Below are 20,306 nucleotides of genomic sequence, written 5' to 3'. Positions count from 1 at the left end.
CTTTCCACACTCCCCAGTCTCCACATCATAATTTCTTTATGTTTTCATAAACCTTTACCTACTTCTAAAAACTACTGATAGCAGATTTCATCTAATCTTTCTTAATTGCTGTTGGAAAGAAGCATAGATGCAAATAAGGGGATTACCACCACTAACAAGAGATTGCCAGTTGCTATTCACCAAAAAACTGGTTCTATGGAAACCAAACAGGGAAAAACCTAGCTTTATCTGAGTTGAACTACCTAATGCAGAGAGAAAAATGGAAAAAAACTTGAGGAAAAAAACCAAAACCAACAAAACCCAACTCTGAGTTAAGATAGATCCTTTCACAAACAATCAAAATGCTCTGGCTTGAAAAGATCACCAAGGAGATTAGGGATCAGAATTTCTTACAGATAATACTTGGGCATAATTTCTAGTTTCACCTGGCATGTATACACTCCCAGAACAAATATGCACATAAATTCCTTCTGTGTTAATGACACTAACTGGTGGGGTTCTTACAATAAGGTACTGTCTGTATTATACTACAAATGGTCTTTTTTACCCAACATATTCACCTGAGAGACTTTTCTGCTAGCATTAGTAAGACAAGACTCCAACTCTGAACACGTTCACACTTGACTCCAAGGTAAAAACTAGACATCTACTTTCACAATCTGGCTGCCCGCAGACACTGCTGGCCCAGCGTCACTAAAACGAAATGTACAGGGCACGTGCACCAAACGGGGTAAGTGCACAGGAGGAAAAATTCAGCCTAGAATACCAGCCTGTCACTGACAGCATATATTTTATATTAAAGTGGTAGCAAAAACATACATTATTTTACCTTTAGATAGGACCTGAGAGAAAGCCACATTTTTATATTCTGTACTTTTTTCAAGCGGAAGTGAGGAACCTCCGATTTTCTTGCCCTTCTGGCAGATGTTAGATGACCAAAAAGTTTGGCAAAAAGTAGCCTCTGCAGAGGAGAAAAAAAAAATTACTTTAACTGTGAATTGATTTTCAAGGGCATTAAAAAGAAAATGGTGGAAAGGCTTCACTTAATATGTCAAGGTAATGTACCATGTATCAGCATAAATTAAAATACATTAGTATAGTGCAGAAATAAGAATAGCATGTTACTTGAGGAGATACACTAAAAAGTTTTAAAAGTCTTCATATTCTAATGATAAACAAAGTTTAGCTACACTTTGAGTTCCTTTCTTCAAATTTCAGACAACAGATCTGCTAAAATTTGGGAGAAAAATCAAACCTGCCAATCATTTCAATTAGAGAGTGCCCGTATCCCCGAAGTTCCCTGCAACAGGAATGATTGTTACAAGCAGGTTAATTCTATTCTACTGTTTTAAATCATATATTTTGGCTATAATTTCATAAAAGGAATTATAAACATTTTTCTTTTGCAGACCAGTAAGAATCTATACTCTGCAGCCTAGTAAGGGATATTGATACTCTCTTAAAAGTTTAAACTGCAATAACAAGCAATAAATTAACAGGTGTATTACTTCAGATAGCAGCTCTTACGGTCTCCAGCTGTGGGACTGATCTACCAGCAAAGCAGGCAGGGCTCTTGGCTAGGGTCTGCACTGAACTGTTTTGAATTAAACTGAAGGTTTTAAATGAAACACACTGGTACAACAAACTGGAAGTTTATAGACTTCTTTTATTGAAACTCCTTCTCCTTGGGGAAAACTAAGACAAACTGGGACATGACTAAGAGCTGGGTTAATACATTGAGCCAGAAATCTGAAATAAAAGATTAAGAAGTTTTCCCTCACAAACCTTCTCCAGGAAAAAAAGGTTTAGTTACAGAGGCTGTACAGAGACTTCAGTCCATTGCGACTGAGTCATCTCCTAAACTGTAAGCCCACTGAAGTATTTGTCATCATTCATCTATGAATCACTGAAGAAAACAAGTTTAAAATATCCACAAAGTCAAAAAAATGCAAACTTTAAACCTTGTTTTGCTTTGGGTGAAGCCTCTTGGTTTGCTGTTCATACCTGTTTATATGTCCTCTCTGCTACACACAGCAGAAAAAAGAAAATCCACACTAGAGACACACGGACCACAAAACTTATAATAACCATTGAGAGAACCAGAACGTCTCCATTTGACCCAAATGCCGTCATACAAAGTTCAGTGGCAGAATGTGTAGCTAGTTGTTCCAAATCTTTAGCTTGGCAAAGTCGAAAGACAAATGGCATTAAACCCAAGATCAAAGATATGACATTTCCAAAAATCTGATAACCAATTCCTGGTATATAGCTGTTCACCTAAAACCAAAAGAAAACAAGGTGTATTTTTAATTTTGTAATTAATTTGGAATTAAGTCAATAAATAAATTATTAACGTTACTGTCTTACTATCACAAAGAACACTTTATAACCTGATAAGCTGTATGAAACCCTCAACCAAGCATCTTCACAATTTACTATTAAGAAAAAATAATCATGAAATGACAGAGTTCAGGATCATGGGTACCACGCACAAAACATCAAGAAGTAAAATTACAACCTTGGATTTCAGGAGGGCTAATTTCGACCTCTTCAAGAAACTGCTTGGAGAGATCCCGCAGGCTAGGGCTCTGGAAGGCAAAGGGGCTCAAGAAAGCTGGTGGATATTCAAAGACCACTTCCTCCAAGCTCAGGATCGGTGCATCCCTAAGAGAAAGAAATCGGCCAAGGGACGCAGGAGACCTGCATGGTTGAGCAAGGAGCTTCTGAAAAAGCTCAAGTGGAAGAAGGAAGTCTACAATAAGTGGAAGAAGGGACTGACCCCTTGGGAGGATTACAAGAATGCTGCCAGAGCGTGCAGGGATGAAACAAGGAAAGCCAAGGTCACCCTGGAATTAAACCTGGCCAGGGATGTCAAGCTCAACAGGAAGGGCTTCTACAAGTATATTGGATGCAAAAGGAAGACCAGAGAAGTTGTGGGCCCACTGTTGAATGAAACAGGTGCCATGGTGACGGAGGATGCGGAGACGGCGGAGTTACTGAATGCCTTCTTTGCTTTGGTCTTTACTGCTTGGCCCAGCCCTTGGGAGTCCCAGGCCTTGGGGAAAGTAACGGGGAAAAAAGAAAACTTCCCTTGGGTCGAGGAGGATCGAGTGAGGGATCATTTAGATCAATTAGATATTCACAAGTCCATGGGCCCCGATGGGATGCACCCGAGAGTGCTGAGGGAGCTGGTGGAAGTCCTTGCTGGGCCGCTCTCCATGATCTTTGAAAGGTCCTGGAGAACAGACAAGGTGCCTGAGGACTGGAGGAAAGCCAATGTCACTCCAGTCTTCAAAAAGGGCAAGAAGGAGGAGCCAGGGAACTACAGGCCGGTCAGCCTCACCTCCATCCCTGGAAAGGTGATGGAACAGCTCATTCTGGGCGTCATCTCAAGGCATGTGGAGGTAAAGAAAGCTATCAGAAGTACTCAACATGGATTCACCAAGGGGAAATCATGTCTGACTAATCTGATAGCCTTCTACAATGGCATGACTGGATGGATAGATGAGGGGAGGGCGGTAGATGTGGTGTACTTTGACTTAAGCAAGGCGTTCGACACAGTCTCCCACAGCATCCTCACAGGCAAGCTTAGGAAGAGTGGGCTTGATGAAAGGACGGTAAGGTGGATAGATAACTGGTTGAAAGACAGAGCTCAGAGGGTAGTGATTAGGGGCACAGTCTAGTTGGAGGTCAGTGACAAGTGGTGTTCCCCAGGGGTCAGTACTGGGTCCAGTCCTCTTCAATATATTCATCAATGACCTGGACGAGGGGATAGAGTGCACCCTCAGCAAGTTTGCTAATGACACAAAGCTGGGGGGGGGTGGCTGACACAGCAGAAGGCGGTGCCACCATACAGAGAGACCTGGACAGGCTGGAGAGTTGGGCAGAGAGGAACCTTATGAAATTCAACAAGGGCAAGTGTAGGGTGCTGCACCTGGGGAGGAATAACCCCATGCACCAGTACAGGTTGGGGGCTGACCTGCTGGAGAGAAGCTCGGTGGAAAGAGACCTCGGAGTCCTGGTGGACAACAGGATGACCATGAACCAGCAATGTGCCCTTGTGGCCAAGAAGGCCAATGGCATCCTGGGGTGCATCAAGAAGAGTGTGGCCAGCAGGTCGAGGGAGGTCATCCTCCCCCTCTGCTCTGCCTTGGTGAGGCCACACCTGGAGTACTGTGTCCAGTTCTGGGCTCCCCGGTTCAAGAAGGACAGGGAACTGCTGGAGAGGGTGCAGCAGAGAGCTACCAAGACGATTAGGGGACTGGAACACCTCTCTTATGAAGAAAGGCTGAGGGATTTGGGTCTCTGCAGTCTGGAAAAAAGACGGCTGAGGGGGGACCTTATCAATGCTTATAAATACTTAAAGGGTGGGTGTCAGGAGGATGGGGCCAGGCTCTTCTCAGTGGTGCCCGGGGACAGGACAAGAGGTAATAGGCACAAACTTGAGCAGAGGAAGTTCCACCTAGACATGAGGAGGAACTTCTTTACTTTGAGGGTGGCAGAGCACTGGAACAGGCTGCCCAGAGAGGTGGTGGAGTCTCCGTCTCTGGAGATATTCAAAACTGGATGCGTTCCTGTGCAACCTGCTCTAGGTGACCCTGCTCTGGCAGGGGGGTTGGACTAGATGATCTCCAGAGGTCCTTTCCAACCCTATGATTCTATGAAAAGGAAGTCCTCACAGAGCACTTAATGCACAGGAACCAAATAGGACAAATCATTTAAAAACCCAACAATGTAAAATTGCAGTTAAAAGACTCCAGTGCACATTCCTGTATTAAAAATTAATTCAACGCTGAATTAGCAAAATGCGCCAATCAGACTGTGTTGCTTACATCCTGTATGTAGCTCCTATTTGTGTTTTGCTTTTAGGTTGTATTTTTTTTTATAGGAATCAAAGTGCAGAAGGACTGGAGTTCTGTTGTGCTGGCTATGGCTTTGTTAAGTTTCCTTCTACCATGGATTGCACCCAAAACTGTATTGTCGCTGAGTCAGGTACAGAGATATGAACTAAGTGTGTGAATACATTGCTTTTTAACAAGTTGTAGATGGTAAGTATCAACTTGTCAGAATTAGTGATAGTTTTATTGAGCTAGGATTTTATGTTCAACTCTAAAAAATGCCTACGTTTGATATCAATTAAATGCTTTTACAACTGTTTCCTCAAGAGGAGTACTAGGAAAAAGAAGGGAGGACTAGTGAGACATCCCACACATCCTCTTAGATGTTTGTTTACTAAAGAGAAAAGCTTTCTTTTCCAATCTGAACTTTACCATCCAAATACTCAGCTCTGTATATTCCTAACCCAACATATTAGTTGTTCATTGCAATCAAGGAGTTTCATAAGAATATTCACAGCACATATCCCTTTGGAACAATAAAACAGAGGTTGGCTATGTTTGTAAGCACCTAACAATGCAAACACATTTTATTGCCCCAACCCTTAAGATTTGGTAGCTCTTTTATCTGATAGTAACAAGTAGATCAGAGTGATGTAAGACATGGAACAATAATGTCAATAACAGATACTTTAAACAAACAAACAAACCCCCACCAAAATAGAACAAGCTTATATTTGGTAGTGCTTAGACTCCTAAATACATTATTTGCATAAAGTAAAAAGAGTACTCACTCTGTTCATTATCATACCACTGATTTCAAGCACAGACATATCTGCCTTCTTGCAGTCATTACCCTCCCATACAATTGCACTTATTTTTTCTAGTCCTGGATTCAAACTGTGGATCCAAGGCAAATGACTCTGGGGAAGACAAGGAATATATTTCATCAGACAAAAAAAAATCTATTGTCCTGTCAATATGCCTTTGTCAGAAATATCCTGACAAAAAATGCTTTAGACTGACACGAATATGGTTATATAGCATTTACCTCTAATATATGTTACTATATGTTAACCATATTCCTCAAAATGATCTACTTTTCCAAGAAATAGCTGTGAGTACAGAGATCTCTCCCTCCACATACTTAATTTTCTAATAGCGTTGAGTTATTATGGTTGAGGATTAATTGGCTTCTTTTTATCTCAAACATACCAAAGAAGATAGAGGTATGAAAACAAAGGTCTACTTATAAACCATATTTAATTTTGCTACGTTTAATGGTGTATTTTATTTTTCTGATTATTATTTTTTTCCCGTAGCATTCTGAAAAGTACTCTTCACAGGTTAAGCCTAAGGCAAACAATTTTATTATTTGCTTTTAATGATACATGTGTACTTCACAATCCTTGTTATAGATAAATCCCCCCCATGCTAACTGTATCTGGCAAGACTCGGAGAAAGTGGTAGGAGTCTAATTAATACACGCTCCTCCAAGAGCCAAGCAATCCCAGACTAATTTACTGAACGCACTTATGGCTGAGGCACCTTTACCCTAAACAGCCAGCCAAGTGAGAACTGAAGGATCTGGAAAAACGCTGAGACAACAAGTTCTGCTGCAGTCATTTCCTGACTTCTCTCAGACCCGTCTCACTCCCATTCAGGTGATTAAAATTGCTCTCAACTCTGCCTCATCAGCCAGCACTACGTGCACCAAACTATTGGAAGTGGTGGGGGCAGGGGACAGGGCATGAGGTTATTTTTAAGATTTAATTTATCACTGATTAAAAGTAAAGCTTTTTATTTTTTTCCTTGCTTTATCAGTATTTATCTGAAACCTTTGTATTCTGCTAAGTACTCAATTATCTCCTTTTTTTTCCCATTGGATGAAAAAAATTATTTATATTATTAAAACAATGCAAATATTAGTTGCAGGACTTTCCTAATCACAGATTTCCAAGGTCTCCCTCTAGAGGGAGTATCAACACCAGGAGCTGAATCTCAAAAATTCACAATCTACAATCAAACAGAAAAACACTCAACTGCAGGAAAACAAAGTCAATGCATATGCTGCAATTCAGCTTCCTGTTGTGAGGCTTTGGTTTTAGTGTTTGTATGGAATGCATGCAAGAAGAACTAAAAATAAATTAAAAAGCGAAGACTGCATGAAATCCAAATCGCTATCTCTGAGGTTTGTGGGGGTTTTTTTGGGGGGGTGGGGGTGGTGTTTAAAAATCAACAAACACTCTAGTTATGAGTGAGTGAAATGCCTGTCTTTTGAAATTCTCTTCCTTAGCTAATATTAACATCATCTCTTGCATGGCATTCCGTAGTAGTGATGATGCACTGCCAACACATATGACATGTTTACCCAGAAGAATGTTTCACATTCTCTCTATCTCTACTTAAGTAGTTCAAAGTAGCAATGCAATTAACACACAATTTAAAGATAAAACTTGTACCACAAATATAACTGTCACTGTGACATCTGTATGAATTTTATCAAAGACTAATACTTGGATTGTTAATGATCCAGTATTAACAATGGATTCTGTCCAACATTAACCTAAGGCAGGCTCAACTAAAGTGTTGCCCAACAAATACTAAAATTTGCAGAACTGACTGAAATGACTGAATACATTGCTACAGATTAGCATTAAAGAAGTGAAATAAAATTATTTGCTTTAAGGTAAAAATAAAAATGTTATATATAAATAGAATTTAGACATATATAATACACATGTAGCATCATATATACACATTATATATACATATATAACATTAGATACTATGTATGTTACCTTTCTGTTTGTTTTTTATGTATACATTTATGTATAAGCAAACAGAAAGATGTCTGATATGTGCTCACAAAAAAGTAATTCCACTAGAGAAAAAAAAACACCACACAGAGAACCATCTACCACAGAGGAAACTTAAATCAATCAGTACTTGTCCTAACCTAGAACTAAGATTTAAACACTCAAATATTCTATCGGCTATTTCAGTATATTGTCATATCCTCTTCATTTGACAAATTAATAACTGAGTTGCAGAAATCAAATTTTCCTTGTTTTAATTCTATCAAATCACTTTGGCTTTGTTACTTTCGTTTAATATAGAGTTCTTTCTTCCAGGCCTCCTGACATATGATAAAGCTGATAAAACTGAATTTGTGTGTAGTGTAAAAAAAAAAAAAAAAGAAAATCAAAATTGGTGGATACCAACCTGATGAAATGGGTCATCTCTGTATTCTTTCTTCACACATGGATTCACTTGAGGGCTCTCTACATCTGACTCACTGGTACAGGAAGAGTGGCACTCTGCACAGTGCAAGAGGTCCTCCCACAGCACATCTTCGGTTTCTGATTCCGGCCTCGCACTCTCAGAATCTTGTCTGGAGCTTGAACACCGAGAACTGCAGCTAGTACCTGATTTAGGTGTATCCTGAAATTAAAATATGCATTGGAGTTAATGCAGCTTTTTCATTCTACATTGTTCCCTGACAGAACAGTTCTAAAGTTCAAATTAGTGAATCCATGTTTATCTGTTTTTTATGTTCCAGTCCATTACCTATTTCACCAGAAAGAATTACATGTTTATTGAAGGAATGTCTAAAAAGTTGCACATTTTTAGACACTGTACAAACAAGTAACAGTCCATGGTCCCTGCTTTGTGGAGAGGGGGTCACATAGTGAAGAATCTAATCATATTGACTATTAAAAGGAAATAACTATTTTACAGATTTTTAGAACTCAATAATTTAGACTTTAACAGCAATTATGTCTCAAACTTCTGATTTTATAAGCTATAAATTAAGCCTCTTCTAAAACACTTTATAGTTTCATTATTTTAGTGAAAACGTGAAAGACACGAGTGTGTGAGGCTTAAAGCCATATACACCAGACTAAAATTGTAATACAGAAATGTGACAGTGGGAAAAGCATCATTCACGAAGTATTTTATTTTAATTTGGCATTTTGATTTTCTGCCTCTAGCTGTTTGAGCTGAAGTACTTTAGCTACTTATTAACGTCTCTAGAAAGGGCAGGGCCCTGGAGAAAGAAGGGACAGATATTTCTAGTCATCCAAGACGCGAGGCACTCAAATAGCCTTTCAAGCAAGTAGTGTGGACACACTTTAACCAGTTTTAAAAGAAAGCTTGGTATGTTCCAGAAGCACTTTTCTAAATGTAAAAGCCTGTGATAAAGGAGGAATTGACACTCAAAGTCCCCTACAAATCACACTGTCCCATTGTTACTACCAACATACCTTCTCAAAGACAAAAGAGAGAGTAAGCTTGTTTGAAGATGGTTGCACAGGTGTAGAGATAATAAGCAAGAGCATACATAGCTACTGCTAGGTGTATGTGGAATCTACAGTCATACACAAAATTTTCAGTATTTTATACAAACCGTACTTGAGAAACAAGCATGCCCTATTATGTTCAAATTTTACCTATATCTCCTAGATAATGAAAGAAAAGTATTAAGGTTGGGACATTCAAATCTTCCCATGCATACATATGAAACAATCTAACATTGTCTTCGGAACAAAACTAATTTCTACAGTAAGCAGAATCCATTTCCTGCAAGACAGATAGGTAGTCTTAAAAGAAGTACCATCCTACTCAGTGCCATCCTCTGCAATTTCCGTTCGCTCTTAACACAACATTTATTTCTACTAGTTTCGGTCGAGAATATACACAATTTTTTACACTGAAAAAAATAACCATGCAATATTTCAGCAGACCTACTAATTTAATATGATTTGTAATGCATTGCTATCTGAAGAAATGTTCTTTGTTCTTCCTGAAAATCATGCTTAATGTATTTTACGTAAGGAACTTTGTAAAGAAATGTTTAGAAAAATTTGGTCTAAACTCTTTCCCATTCTTTTACAAAGTGAAGGATAACATCAACACAGAAAGAGTCTGAACTATGTTTTTCTTAAAATAAAAAAAAAAAATATTTATAGAAGGCAGTCAGTACTGGGTATCGTTGAGTCCTGAAGTTAATAAAGTAAGAATATTAAAAAAGCTTGCTCAAACAACAATTAAGTAGACAAGTAAACATGAAGATAAAAGAAAATGTAGGACAGAAGTTGAGAGTATATCCACTGACTTCACTATTTTATTTTTTTTTAAAACACAAAGAAAGCTTTCACAGATTTGAAAACTATTGTTTCCTTTCCTTTGTAATCATGTAGGGGGGGTAAGTTGGTAGCAACAAAGGCCTCCTCTTTCATGGCATCAGCCAGATAAGTAAACGGGGAACAAATGAAAATATTACTGCCAAAGCTACACACAGAGCAAATTTAGTCTCTTCAGTTTCTGAATATATCTACACAGTCTTCCCTAGCTCTGCAGCACTCTATGCAAGAGAAAATATATTTAAGCTGAAAAAAACCTGACTGTAATAATTTCTTTTTGCTTCCTCTTGTCAAGCACTACCAGCTGCACAAGTATACAGTCAAGAGACATCTTCTGTCTTATGAAATAAACAGTTCCATGTATCGACCTGTTCAGTCGACAGGTTCAGACCTAAACCAAACATGCATAAGGCATTAAATGCTCAAATCAATTAGCCTTCTGGATCTTTTTAACCAAAGTATGTGATAAATAAAAGAATAGACGAAAAGATTATCTAATGATGTTTTTATGTAAAGCATCAAGTTCAAGGCTTTGCAACTGTTATCAGAGAAAGCAATTTCTGAACCCTTCCAAGGAGACATTTTTTATATCGAGTAGAAAGCTTACTCAGGAGGCTCTGCCTACTAAACCCATCTGTAAGTGGACTTTTGTCAGAGCTGAAATAACTCTTTACACTATTTTCTCATAGTCCTTGAGAAAAAATGGCAATACAGCCTTTAAAAAACAATGTTCCGTGCATCTGCTCGGGTGCATACCATTAGCCAAAAAAAAAAAAACCAAACCATACACACACACACAAAAAACCCCCAAAAAACCCTACAATCTCTGCCACTAGAGCATGCCCTGAAGTGCCACATCTAGACGTTTCTTAAACACCTCTAGGGATGGTGACTCAACCACCTCCCTGGGCAGGCTGTTCCCGTGCCTGACCACTCTGTCAGTAAAGTAATTCCTCCTAATATCTAATCTAAACCTCCCCTGCCGCAACTTCAGACCATTTCCTCTGGTCCTGTCATTATTCACTTGGGAGAAGAGGCCAACACCCCCCTCTCTCCAACCTCCTTTCAGGTAGCTGTAGAGGGCAATGAGGTCTCCCCTCAGCCTCCTCTTCTCCAAGCTAAACATGCCCAGCTCCCTCAGCCTCTCCTCATATGACCTGGTCTCCAGACCCCTCACCAGCCTGGTAGCTCTCCTCTGGACACGCTCCAGCACTTCAATGTCCCTCTTGTACAAAGGGGCCCAGAACTGAACACAGCACTCAAGGTGAGGCCTCACCAGCGCCGAGTACAGAGGCACCATCACTTCCCTGCTCCTGCTGGCCACGCTATTCCTGATACAAGCCAGGATGCTGTTGGCCTTCTTGGCCACCTGGCCACACTGCTGGCTCCTGTTAAGCTGGCTCCACCAGCACCCCCAGGTCCTTTTCTGCCGGGCAGCTTTCCAGCCACTCTTCCCCAAGCCTGTAGCGTTGCTTGGGGTTGTTGTGACCAAAATGCAGGACCCGGCACTTGGCCTTATTAGACCCCATACAGTTGGCCTTGGCCCATCAATCCAGCCTGTCCAGGTCCCTCTGTAGAACCTTCCTACCCTCAAGCAGATCAACACTCCCATCTAGTTTGGTGTCATCTGCAAACTTACTGAGGGTGCACTCAATCCCCTCATCCAGATCATTGATAAAGATATTAAACTAAACTGGCCCCAAAACTGAGCCCTGAGGGACACCACTGGTGACCGGCCGCCAAGAGGATTTTACCCCATTAATCACAACTCTCTGGGCACGGCCATCCAGCCAGTTTTTAACCCAGCGAAGAGTACACTTGTCTATGCCATGATTCACCAGCTTCTCCAGGAGAATGCTGTGGGGGACAGTGTCAGAGAGAAACAGCAGCACTAGAATGATGAAAATTTGCATATTGACAATTACTACTGGTTTTGTAACAAATCAAGTTTCCAGAGGAGATAACTGGTGTAAAAAGACAGCAACAGAGTTGCCCATAACCTAATGCAAGATCTACAGAATATATTTTAGGCTCCTTACAACAAACTGAAAAATAGAATGAAACTCAAATTAAATAAAAACATCTTAATTCAAAATGCTGTAATTAAAATTAAAAAAAATAAATTAAAATCCCTGTCCACCACCAGCATGACTTCCAATTAACAGATTCCTAAAATCCAATATAGGAGAAAAACGTTTGAGAAAAATTTATCTATTCAATAAGAAATCAAGATGTTTTAAAAACTTACAGAGAAGCAGCAATGGAAAAGAACATACCTCCAGAGGATAGTGTTTCTTATAATGGTGAGATTTCCTGTTTCGAAGTGTACAATCACTAGAAGTGCGTTCTACATTGCGACGTAAAGAATATCCAGTTTCAGGCCCTTCCTCACTAGAAACTTCATCTGACAGATTTGTCACAGTTCTGTGAGTATCCTAGTGCAAGAAATATAGTATTAGTAAGACATACACTCATACTTACTAGGTCTTGTTATAAACTACTGGAATCAAATTTCTTTCTGCAACATTATTATCTATGCTCAGTTAAATCAGATATTAATGCATTTCCAGTTGTCAAAATTAAGTGGTACAGCAGGAATTATAAAACAGAAATTGTAATATCAAAATAAACACTTCTCAGATGAGGAAGGGCCATTTCATATTATACTAAAGAACAGTCCTGACATGGCAGTCAATATATGTTCAAATGCCAATGATAAGAGAGTCAGGAAAAACATTCTGGAAAAGCTATTCCATAGAACAGCAAGATGAAAATAGAATATCCAGGAGATAATCAGACCCAGCCAAATTAGAAGTTCTGCTTTCTTTCATGACCACTTCTTATGCTTCCTGCCTACTTCACTGAGACGGAAATCATGCTTTCCTCATCTCCTACAGAGATCAATAAAATAAAATAAAAAAAATAAAGGAAAAGGAAGATAATTCACAGGCAAATGCTCAGAATGACCTCAAAATTACAAATTGTCAGTAATCCAAAATTTGTTCCATTTTAGCAGAGACAGACCTGTACCCAGAGTATCAAAGAGGCAGGAAAAGGTACTGTGTGTTCAGCTGGTGTGGAAAAACACAGATAAAAGACAGCACACAAATTTGTGCACTGAGATACAGAATGACAAAGAATGTCTAGATGTCAGTAAGGATCCTCTTCCAAGAAAAAAGAAAGACTAGGAATATAACGTAAAAATACACCTGACATATCATTTGACAATCCTGCTTGGAAAGCAACAAAGCACACTTACTTTGTGATGACTGTGATTGCTGAAGGCATCTCTCACTGTTGCAGTGCTCCACCCTGACTCTTCTGGCTTAATCACTTCACAGCGACGTTCATGGGCCTGCATACATTCTTCGCTGCTTTTACCTGTCTTTTTTCCATCAAGGGACACGTAGCCATTATCAGTCTCAGTGGATTTATCTATTGAATTTTTTGCTTTCTTAGATCTATATTTGAAACAAATATAAGTATTAAATTAATGATTTTCTCAATTTTTTCCCCAGTCTAAATCCTGCTTATCCCTCTCAACCCATGTTAGTTTTACTAAGATGACCCCAAACTAATAATATTAACATTCGATGCAGTATTTATAACTATTTCGTCTTCTAAACATTACCCATTATCCTCTCCTAAAATTGTTACAAAAGAAACTGTCAGTGTCTGAAAGAAAATTATATCATTAGCTACTGAAAGAAAAGGAAGAAAAGGAAACCTATGTTTTAAAACCAAAACTTCACAGCAACTTTGTCAATAGAAGAATCACAAGCCTCAAATGTAAATGAGAAACTTCTCTAGTCTATCTTAACAAAAAAAGAGGTATGCTACAAGTTTCTTTAAGTATTATAATTCAAAGCAAGTACGCCATTTCCTGAAGCTGCAAACAAACATGCTGTTTAGTACTCTGTAGACAGATATTTTTTGTTGTTGTTATCTTACGAACACACTAATTAAGCCTGTTTTTAAATTAAAAAATAAATTTATGAATTATGCTTCAGTATTATTCTTAAGACTACTAATATTGATGAATAGTCTTCCATAACATTCTCTAGAGGTCCAGGCCCTCATCTAGTCAATAGATGTAGCAGCAAGAATAGCTAATGACAGAAAGAGGCTTTCTCAAGCAGGCATTTGGATGATTACACTTCCAAATTAGAAAGTGCAATCGATGAAGGAATGAAAAGGAATAGCAGCTTGCTATCTTATTGATAGAGACTACTTTAAGTCTGCACTTAAGCTTCTGTATTCTCAAAGTAAATGACACAGGAAAAAAAAATCAGAAAAGCAATGAATATCTTGCATTTATTAGATTTTGTTTGTTGGATTCCCAGAACACTTGTGAGAAAATAAGAAAAGTGTTAGAAATCAAGTTTCCCAATTTTTGAAATTTTTATTAAAAGCTGAACATAGGTCATAAAACTATCAAGAATCTGTTCAGTTGATCTTGTCCTCCTATGAAGGAACATGCATTGCCTTTGTCTTTAAGGACTGAGGCACTCTGCGAGAGCTTGGATTACATAGATTAAATTCCTCTTCAACATGTACATCAAATAAATTGGGAGAATTGGGATAGTCACCTCACATTCCTCCCAAGATAAGGTATTCCACCTATACAGGGGAGACCTGAACACAAAAAAAATGGCTAGGGAGAGCTGGATAAAACGGAAAAATGCAAAAAGGAACAATTCATCTGTTGGAATGCAGACAAAATAATGAAGAGACAATGTTACAAAGGTATTTCATCCTCCTTTCCCATCTTTAATCTCATTCTACTTTCTCTCACTCCTTCCTGGAAAAAAGCTAATAGCAATTTATATATTTTTTTTAAACTAAAGTAACTGCTGCTGCACTTCTCTTGTAGGAAGCTCTAAAACTCACCTACTATTCCCTGACCTATTCCCAAAATTCTTGGTCAACTTTATTTCTAAATAAGTACAAAACCAGCAGAAATATTTTCTGTAGTTATTATATACTTTTGTGGATTAATTTTTATTATAAGTGTACAAAGGTCAAGAGAAAACAAGATGCTTTAGCATGTGTTTTGTGGTGAAGAAGCAGTTAGTAAGTCTCCTGTTTGCAGATCACCAATGTGCTAGTTGACATACAGAGTTTTAATTTTCTACGTCCATTAAGATGATCGTTATTGAGGCCAATTTTTAATGCATTAAATATACTTTTGCCACTTTGTAAAAATTCCTTTTTAACAGTGCAAAAGGGAATGCAGTTCTCATCACACCCATCCATCCATCCAAGTCAGAGAGACTTACTCCAGAAGTTACTAAGCTGTATGAGTGGAGTAACAGGACAACTCTTCCAAGTTGGATTTGAGAAGTTTTTATACATTTCACATGAAACTTTAAAGCTACTAGGAAGAAGTAGCCTCAGACAGTTGAGTAGGAATAGATAAGAGAAAGAAAGAAGTATGTATGTATGATTTGTTCAGATAGGACTTCAATACTCAAGCAATGTTTTTAAGTGCTAAAACTGTAGGACAAACACTAGTCTGATATAAACTAACGCTCATTTTGCGAAACAGGTAACTTGACTGAAGTCCTTCATTCGTTTCTAATGTAGAAACCAAAGTTATTTTTTGTAAGAATGCCTAAATTTAAGTGTAAGCCTCAAGCCAGAAAAGCATAAATTTAGGCTTAAAGTTAGACTTTCATGCACTATACTGTGTTAAAAGAAAAAACAACAAACATGAACAATACTTCCCTAGTTGACATAAATGTATATTTTCCTACAATTACTGCATATACACCTCATTAATCAGCTTTTAAAATTTTATGCTAGATTTAAAAGTATTTAGGAGCAAGACAGGACAACACCATTAATAAATCCAAGGTCTTAAAAAGCTTGAATATATGAAAAAGCTAAGTCAAGAATGTGACTTTCAGACTTATTCATGCATTAGCTAGAGAAAATATTAAGGAAGATTTAAATCAAGTTTCTAGAAGACTGTAGATTTTCACTGTTGAGTATACTAGTCCCATGCGATTTCATTGGGGTTGATAAAAAAAACCCCTCTCCTCCCTGTCCATGCTGCAAAACTTTTGAAGAAGCTACAACTGTAAGATTTCCATAATTGGAGTAAGGACACACACACAGAGCAAAGTCCCAAATCAGTACTACATTCTGAATAAATTGCCTAATTGGATATTGCCTTCCTTTCCAGTGAAATTAGTAATTAGTATTTTTTAAATTGCCCCTGTGCTGGATTAAAGTTTAGAATTATATTTTATTAGTCAGACCGAGTTCTGCCATTCCAAAGGATATTTACTGAATACAGTTCCAGATTACCAATGACCTGAGTGTAGGCAAATGGTCTAGGTACTCATGGTCCTGCCCTAAAGCAAAGAACATAATTTCTGAGGTTAATTTTGAAACCATGTGTTTAAGACCTATATTTAAAACTCTCAGAAAATGCAGAAATCTCAAAGCTTAATATATAAGAAAAACTGTTGTACGTAAACACTAATGAGACATTCTAATGCATTTTCTAAAGAGCTTCAAAACATGTCCTAAGAAACAGGACAGATGTCACTGTACAGCTTCCTTGCACTGAGGTTTCATAAGATTTTCTTCAGCAACAAGACCGAGTAACGTAGTCAATGAATTCCACGCAGTGCTCACTTCCAGCCCCACTCTGCCATCCCACTGTGATGACAAAACTGTTTGTATTACCATGAAAAAAACTACTGATCTGCATGATCTCCTGGGAAAGAAGGTCATTTTTCACCTGGACAAGTTCCTGATATCGTTTGTATGGCTCCAGACATACAAACAACTGTGCCTCTGCAATTGAAGGGGTAACAAATGACTAAGGGCTACTTACAGCATGCTCAGTCACTCTGTGCTCTTTATCCTTTGAAGATACTATATATACTAGTAGTCATCATTGAGGCTTAACATCTCTCTCTATATATATATATACACACACACTACCTACAAGTCCTTAGAGCAAGTCCCACACAGCCCTCCTCGACTGAAAACACTCTGAGCCCAATACGAGGGAAGGGGGGGAAAAAAAAAAAAAAAAAAAAAGAAAGAAAAGACTCTTGCAATGCCCCTCTTCTTATTGCAGATCAGTATCTTCAACGAATGGAAAATATTCAAAGGTTTACAAGATTACACTCCAAACATACCAGAAAGTAATGCATACAGATGCAAAGAACAGCAGTCGTGTCTATTAATATGACTCACAGTTTGTCAAAGCTAGCTTAATATACAAAGGAAAAAGTCACATGAATTCTCCTCTTGCAATATTTTTAAACGTTTCTAAAACTTCTCCAGAGTTTCAACTAGATATTCCCAGAACATACATAAGCTTTACCAGTGGTTAAGAGCACGTATCACAAGTATGACAGACATGTTAGCATTGCCATAATTTAAGATGCAGCATGCACAACAAAACATCAATGTAATAATTTGCAGTATCCCTTTTCTCACTTCCATACTTTTTTATGAGCAATTTTCTCTTGTTAATAAATGCTGATACATAGTGCTCACAATGCTGCATGTATAGAATATCTTGAATGCAGACTGCTACAGAATGTTTTTTTAAAAAACTTCTTAATTGCTCAGAGCACTGCATTAGCAGATCCATCATTTGCAAAACAGCTCTTGAATGTAACAGGGTTAGATGTTTCTTCCAATCTTTCAAAAATGTATCTTCAATGTTCATTTATAAGCTAAAAGCTGTGCCTATTTGCATCCTGAAGGCTTTTCCTTCAGAAAAAGGGTGTGATTTGATGACAGCGTTGAAGTTCAATAAGCATTCTCTCAGAGTAATAAGCAGCTAATGTAATAAAGTAAAATTAAAGAATCAAATTTTCTCATTGGATTAAAATTGAGAAACTGAGTTCATTCCCGACAGCCCACACAGAGCGCTCCTACATCAAAATATAATTTAATTAAATGTTAATTCCATATCTTTTCAAAATTATTGCATCAGCACTTGCAAAAGCCAAGAAACAACACATGAGTACATGTTCAAATAGTGAGATGAATTCACCATTAAGAACAAAACCTGGATCAACAAAAGCTTAATCATTAGGTCAATGTTTACTTTAGAAAAGGGATAGTGCATCTCTAACACATATGTAGCCTTGAATAAATACAAACCCTGATAAAAAGAAAGCAGCATGCCAGATATCTCTGAAGACAGCGCCAATACTGCAAGAGGTGCTTGTACCGTAGCTCTGCACTGTTCCCTCCTGTGTGTTATCTGTGGTACTAGAGCCATCTCCTTCCCTATGTACTTCCAAATGTGCTGCTTTCCTTAATTTCCTTCATCAGAAGAGATTAAAATTGGAAGGTAGCTTTATAAGTGCAATCTACTGGTTCTATTAATGTGTTCAGCAGTTTAAGCATGCAAAACCAAGCAAGATTTCAAAATGTTTTGCTAAAGTTTTATCATGTCAATTTAATAAACTCCATTTAATAAAACAAAGCATAACATTTACTCATTATCATAATACTTAAACCCAAAATACATTTAATTTCATCATCAGAGGCTTAGACCTGCAAAATTCACTACTGCAGGTTTTCCCATTTTAATGGGACAATTCACTGTAGCAAACCATATTCAGTGAAGTGCTGGAAGACTTAAGTTCTACACTTCCAATAGCATCTTCTTTAATGTATGTTTCCCACAGAGATCATCAGTCAGTATTGCACGGAGTTCTAAAACTAAGTTTTCATAAATACTAACATAAATACTGACACTCCACCACTATTCAGATACAAACTGTTTTGAGGTAAAATGTCAGATTCAATTTAAACAACGCATAAATTACTCAATGCATAAAATTTAAAGAGCACAAATTAAGCACCCATTTTAAAGATTCAGATAAAAACAGAGCACCAGTTTCTCATTTCTTGCAAAGCAGAGACTCTAAACCCCCACATTTTTTTCATGCACATTCTTTAGAATAGTTTAACAATCCTAAATGACAAACACTTTAACACAGACTATACCTTCTTCTTTTACCCCCTGTGCTGGGAGGTGGCTTAGGAGTTCGTGTAGAAACAATCTGACAATGCACAGTTCCAAGTAGCAACATTAGCCATATTGGCCCAATTACTTCAGTCAGAGGTATGTTATGTGGGCTTTGGGCTGTATAGAATAACACTACAGCAGCAACTGGAAAAGAAGGGAAATTAAGTTGAGTTCAATATTTGAAATGTCTGAAATGGCCAGCTGACTAAATGGTTTTTGTTAAAAAGAGAAGCAGTCAGACTTTAAACCAACCCATGTAATTCTGAGGAGGAATTATAATTGCAATGAAATAGGCAGTAATAAAGATTTAAACAGTTACCTACTATCTTAATATCCATCTCTTCTTTTACACTTGTGATATTATAGCTATTGCTCAAAAAAAGGCAGCAGAATGAAGTAAGGGTGGGAGGGGGGAACCATTTGTAAGTTAGATCTGTCATGAAACAACATTAAATTACAGTGAAACTTCAGTAGGAGATAAAAACAAAAAGTAAATGCCATCCTTAAAGCAGCCCAAATCAATTTAATTCTGTATCAACTATAAAGCTGCAGCACAATTCAACAAATTAGGTGAGTGTAGGAGTCATCAAACCTGGAGCAGATTGTCCAGAGAGGTTGAAGTCTCTCCATCCTTGGAGATATTCAAACCCTGACTGAACATATGGCCTTGAGCAACCTGTTCCAGCTGACCCTGCTTTGAGCAGTCGTTCTGACCAGATGATCTCCAGAGCTCCCTGCCAACCTCAACTAGCCTGTGACTCTGTGGAACCACATATCTATTTCAACGCTGTAAGGACCAATAGACTTGAGACTATAAACTCTTTAAAATGCTTTCTACTAGGGAATATAAACTCCATATTCCAGTCAAAGGACAAAACTGATCATATGGATAGACAGACAGGCTTAAGTGCAACCCTGTATGCATTTCATATATACTTGTGTGTGTATTTTCTAGTAATGAGGAAAGATCAAAGACAAACCGTGTAAACCATGAGGTAGTCCAGCTGAAGTGACCAGGACTCCAACTAGCACTTGCGGTTGGAAAAGGGGCAACTTCCAATTCCACAGTTAACTGTTAATTTTGTAACCCTATAACCAGCTTTCCATATGTAGCCAATACCCACACAGCTCTTCTTGCTCCTGTACCCAGAGCCCAACCACTGCTATAACTCGGAAATGTCTTTACAGGCTTCAGGTCAACCTAAAGATATTCAACAGGCACAGGGCAGACGGAAGAGGCAATCGCTCTCTTTTCCCTGCTTATTGTACATTCTTGTTGCTCTGCTTCTATGGCTTGAACTGCTGTGTTCT

The 20,306-nt window shown here is 38.2% G+C and overlaps 1 protein-coding gene across 5 annotated transcripts in view; it reads right to left on the bottom strand.

Moving 5' to 3' along the window:
• The window catches only part of PHTF2 (putative homeodomain transcription factor 2), a 72,048-nt gene that overhangs the window by 12,773 nt on the left and 38,969 nt on the right, over positions 1–20,306 (bottom strand). For 3 of the 5 annotated variants that reach the window (XM_054217603.1, XM_054217608.1, XM_054217626.1), the window contains exons 6-13: positions 18,974–19,139; positions 18,119–18,283; positions 13,242–13,443; positions 12,259–12,417; positions 8,061–8,279; positions 5,630–5,758; positions 2,005–2,277; positions 830–961 (exon numbers count right to left, since the gene is read on the bottom strand). In XM_054217603.1, coding sequence (XP_054073578.1) covers positions 830–961; positions 2,005–2,277; positions 5,630–5,758; positions 8,061–8,279; positions 12,259–12,417; positions 13,242–13,443; positions 18,119–18,283; positions 18,974–19,139 — 1,445 coding nt within the window. Of the gene's footprint in view, positions 1–829; positions 962–1,998; positions 2,278–5,629; positions 5,759–8,060; positions 8,280–12,258; positions 12,418–13,241; positions 13,444–18,118; positions 18,284–18,973; positions 19,140–20,306 lie in introns of those variants that run through there. The other 2 variants (XM_054217616.1, XM_054217633.1) reach the window with 2 other exon arrangements.

This window comes from Rissa tridactyla, chromosome 1 (genome assembly GCF_028500815.1).
Source record: "Rissa tridactyla isolate bRisTri1 chromosome 1, bRisTri1.patW.cur.20221130, whole genome shotgun sequence".
NCBI lineage: Eukaryota > Metazoa > Chordata > Aves > Charadriiformes > Laridae > Rissa > Rissa tridactyla.
Note: the sequence above shows the minus strand (reverse complement) of the source record. Positions and strands in the feature narration are given on the sequence as shown.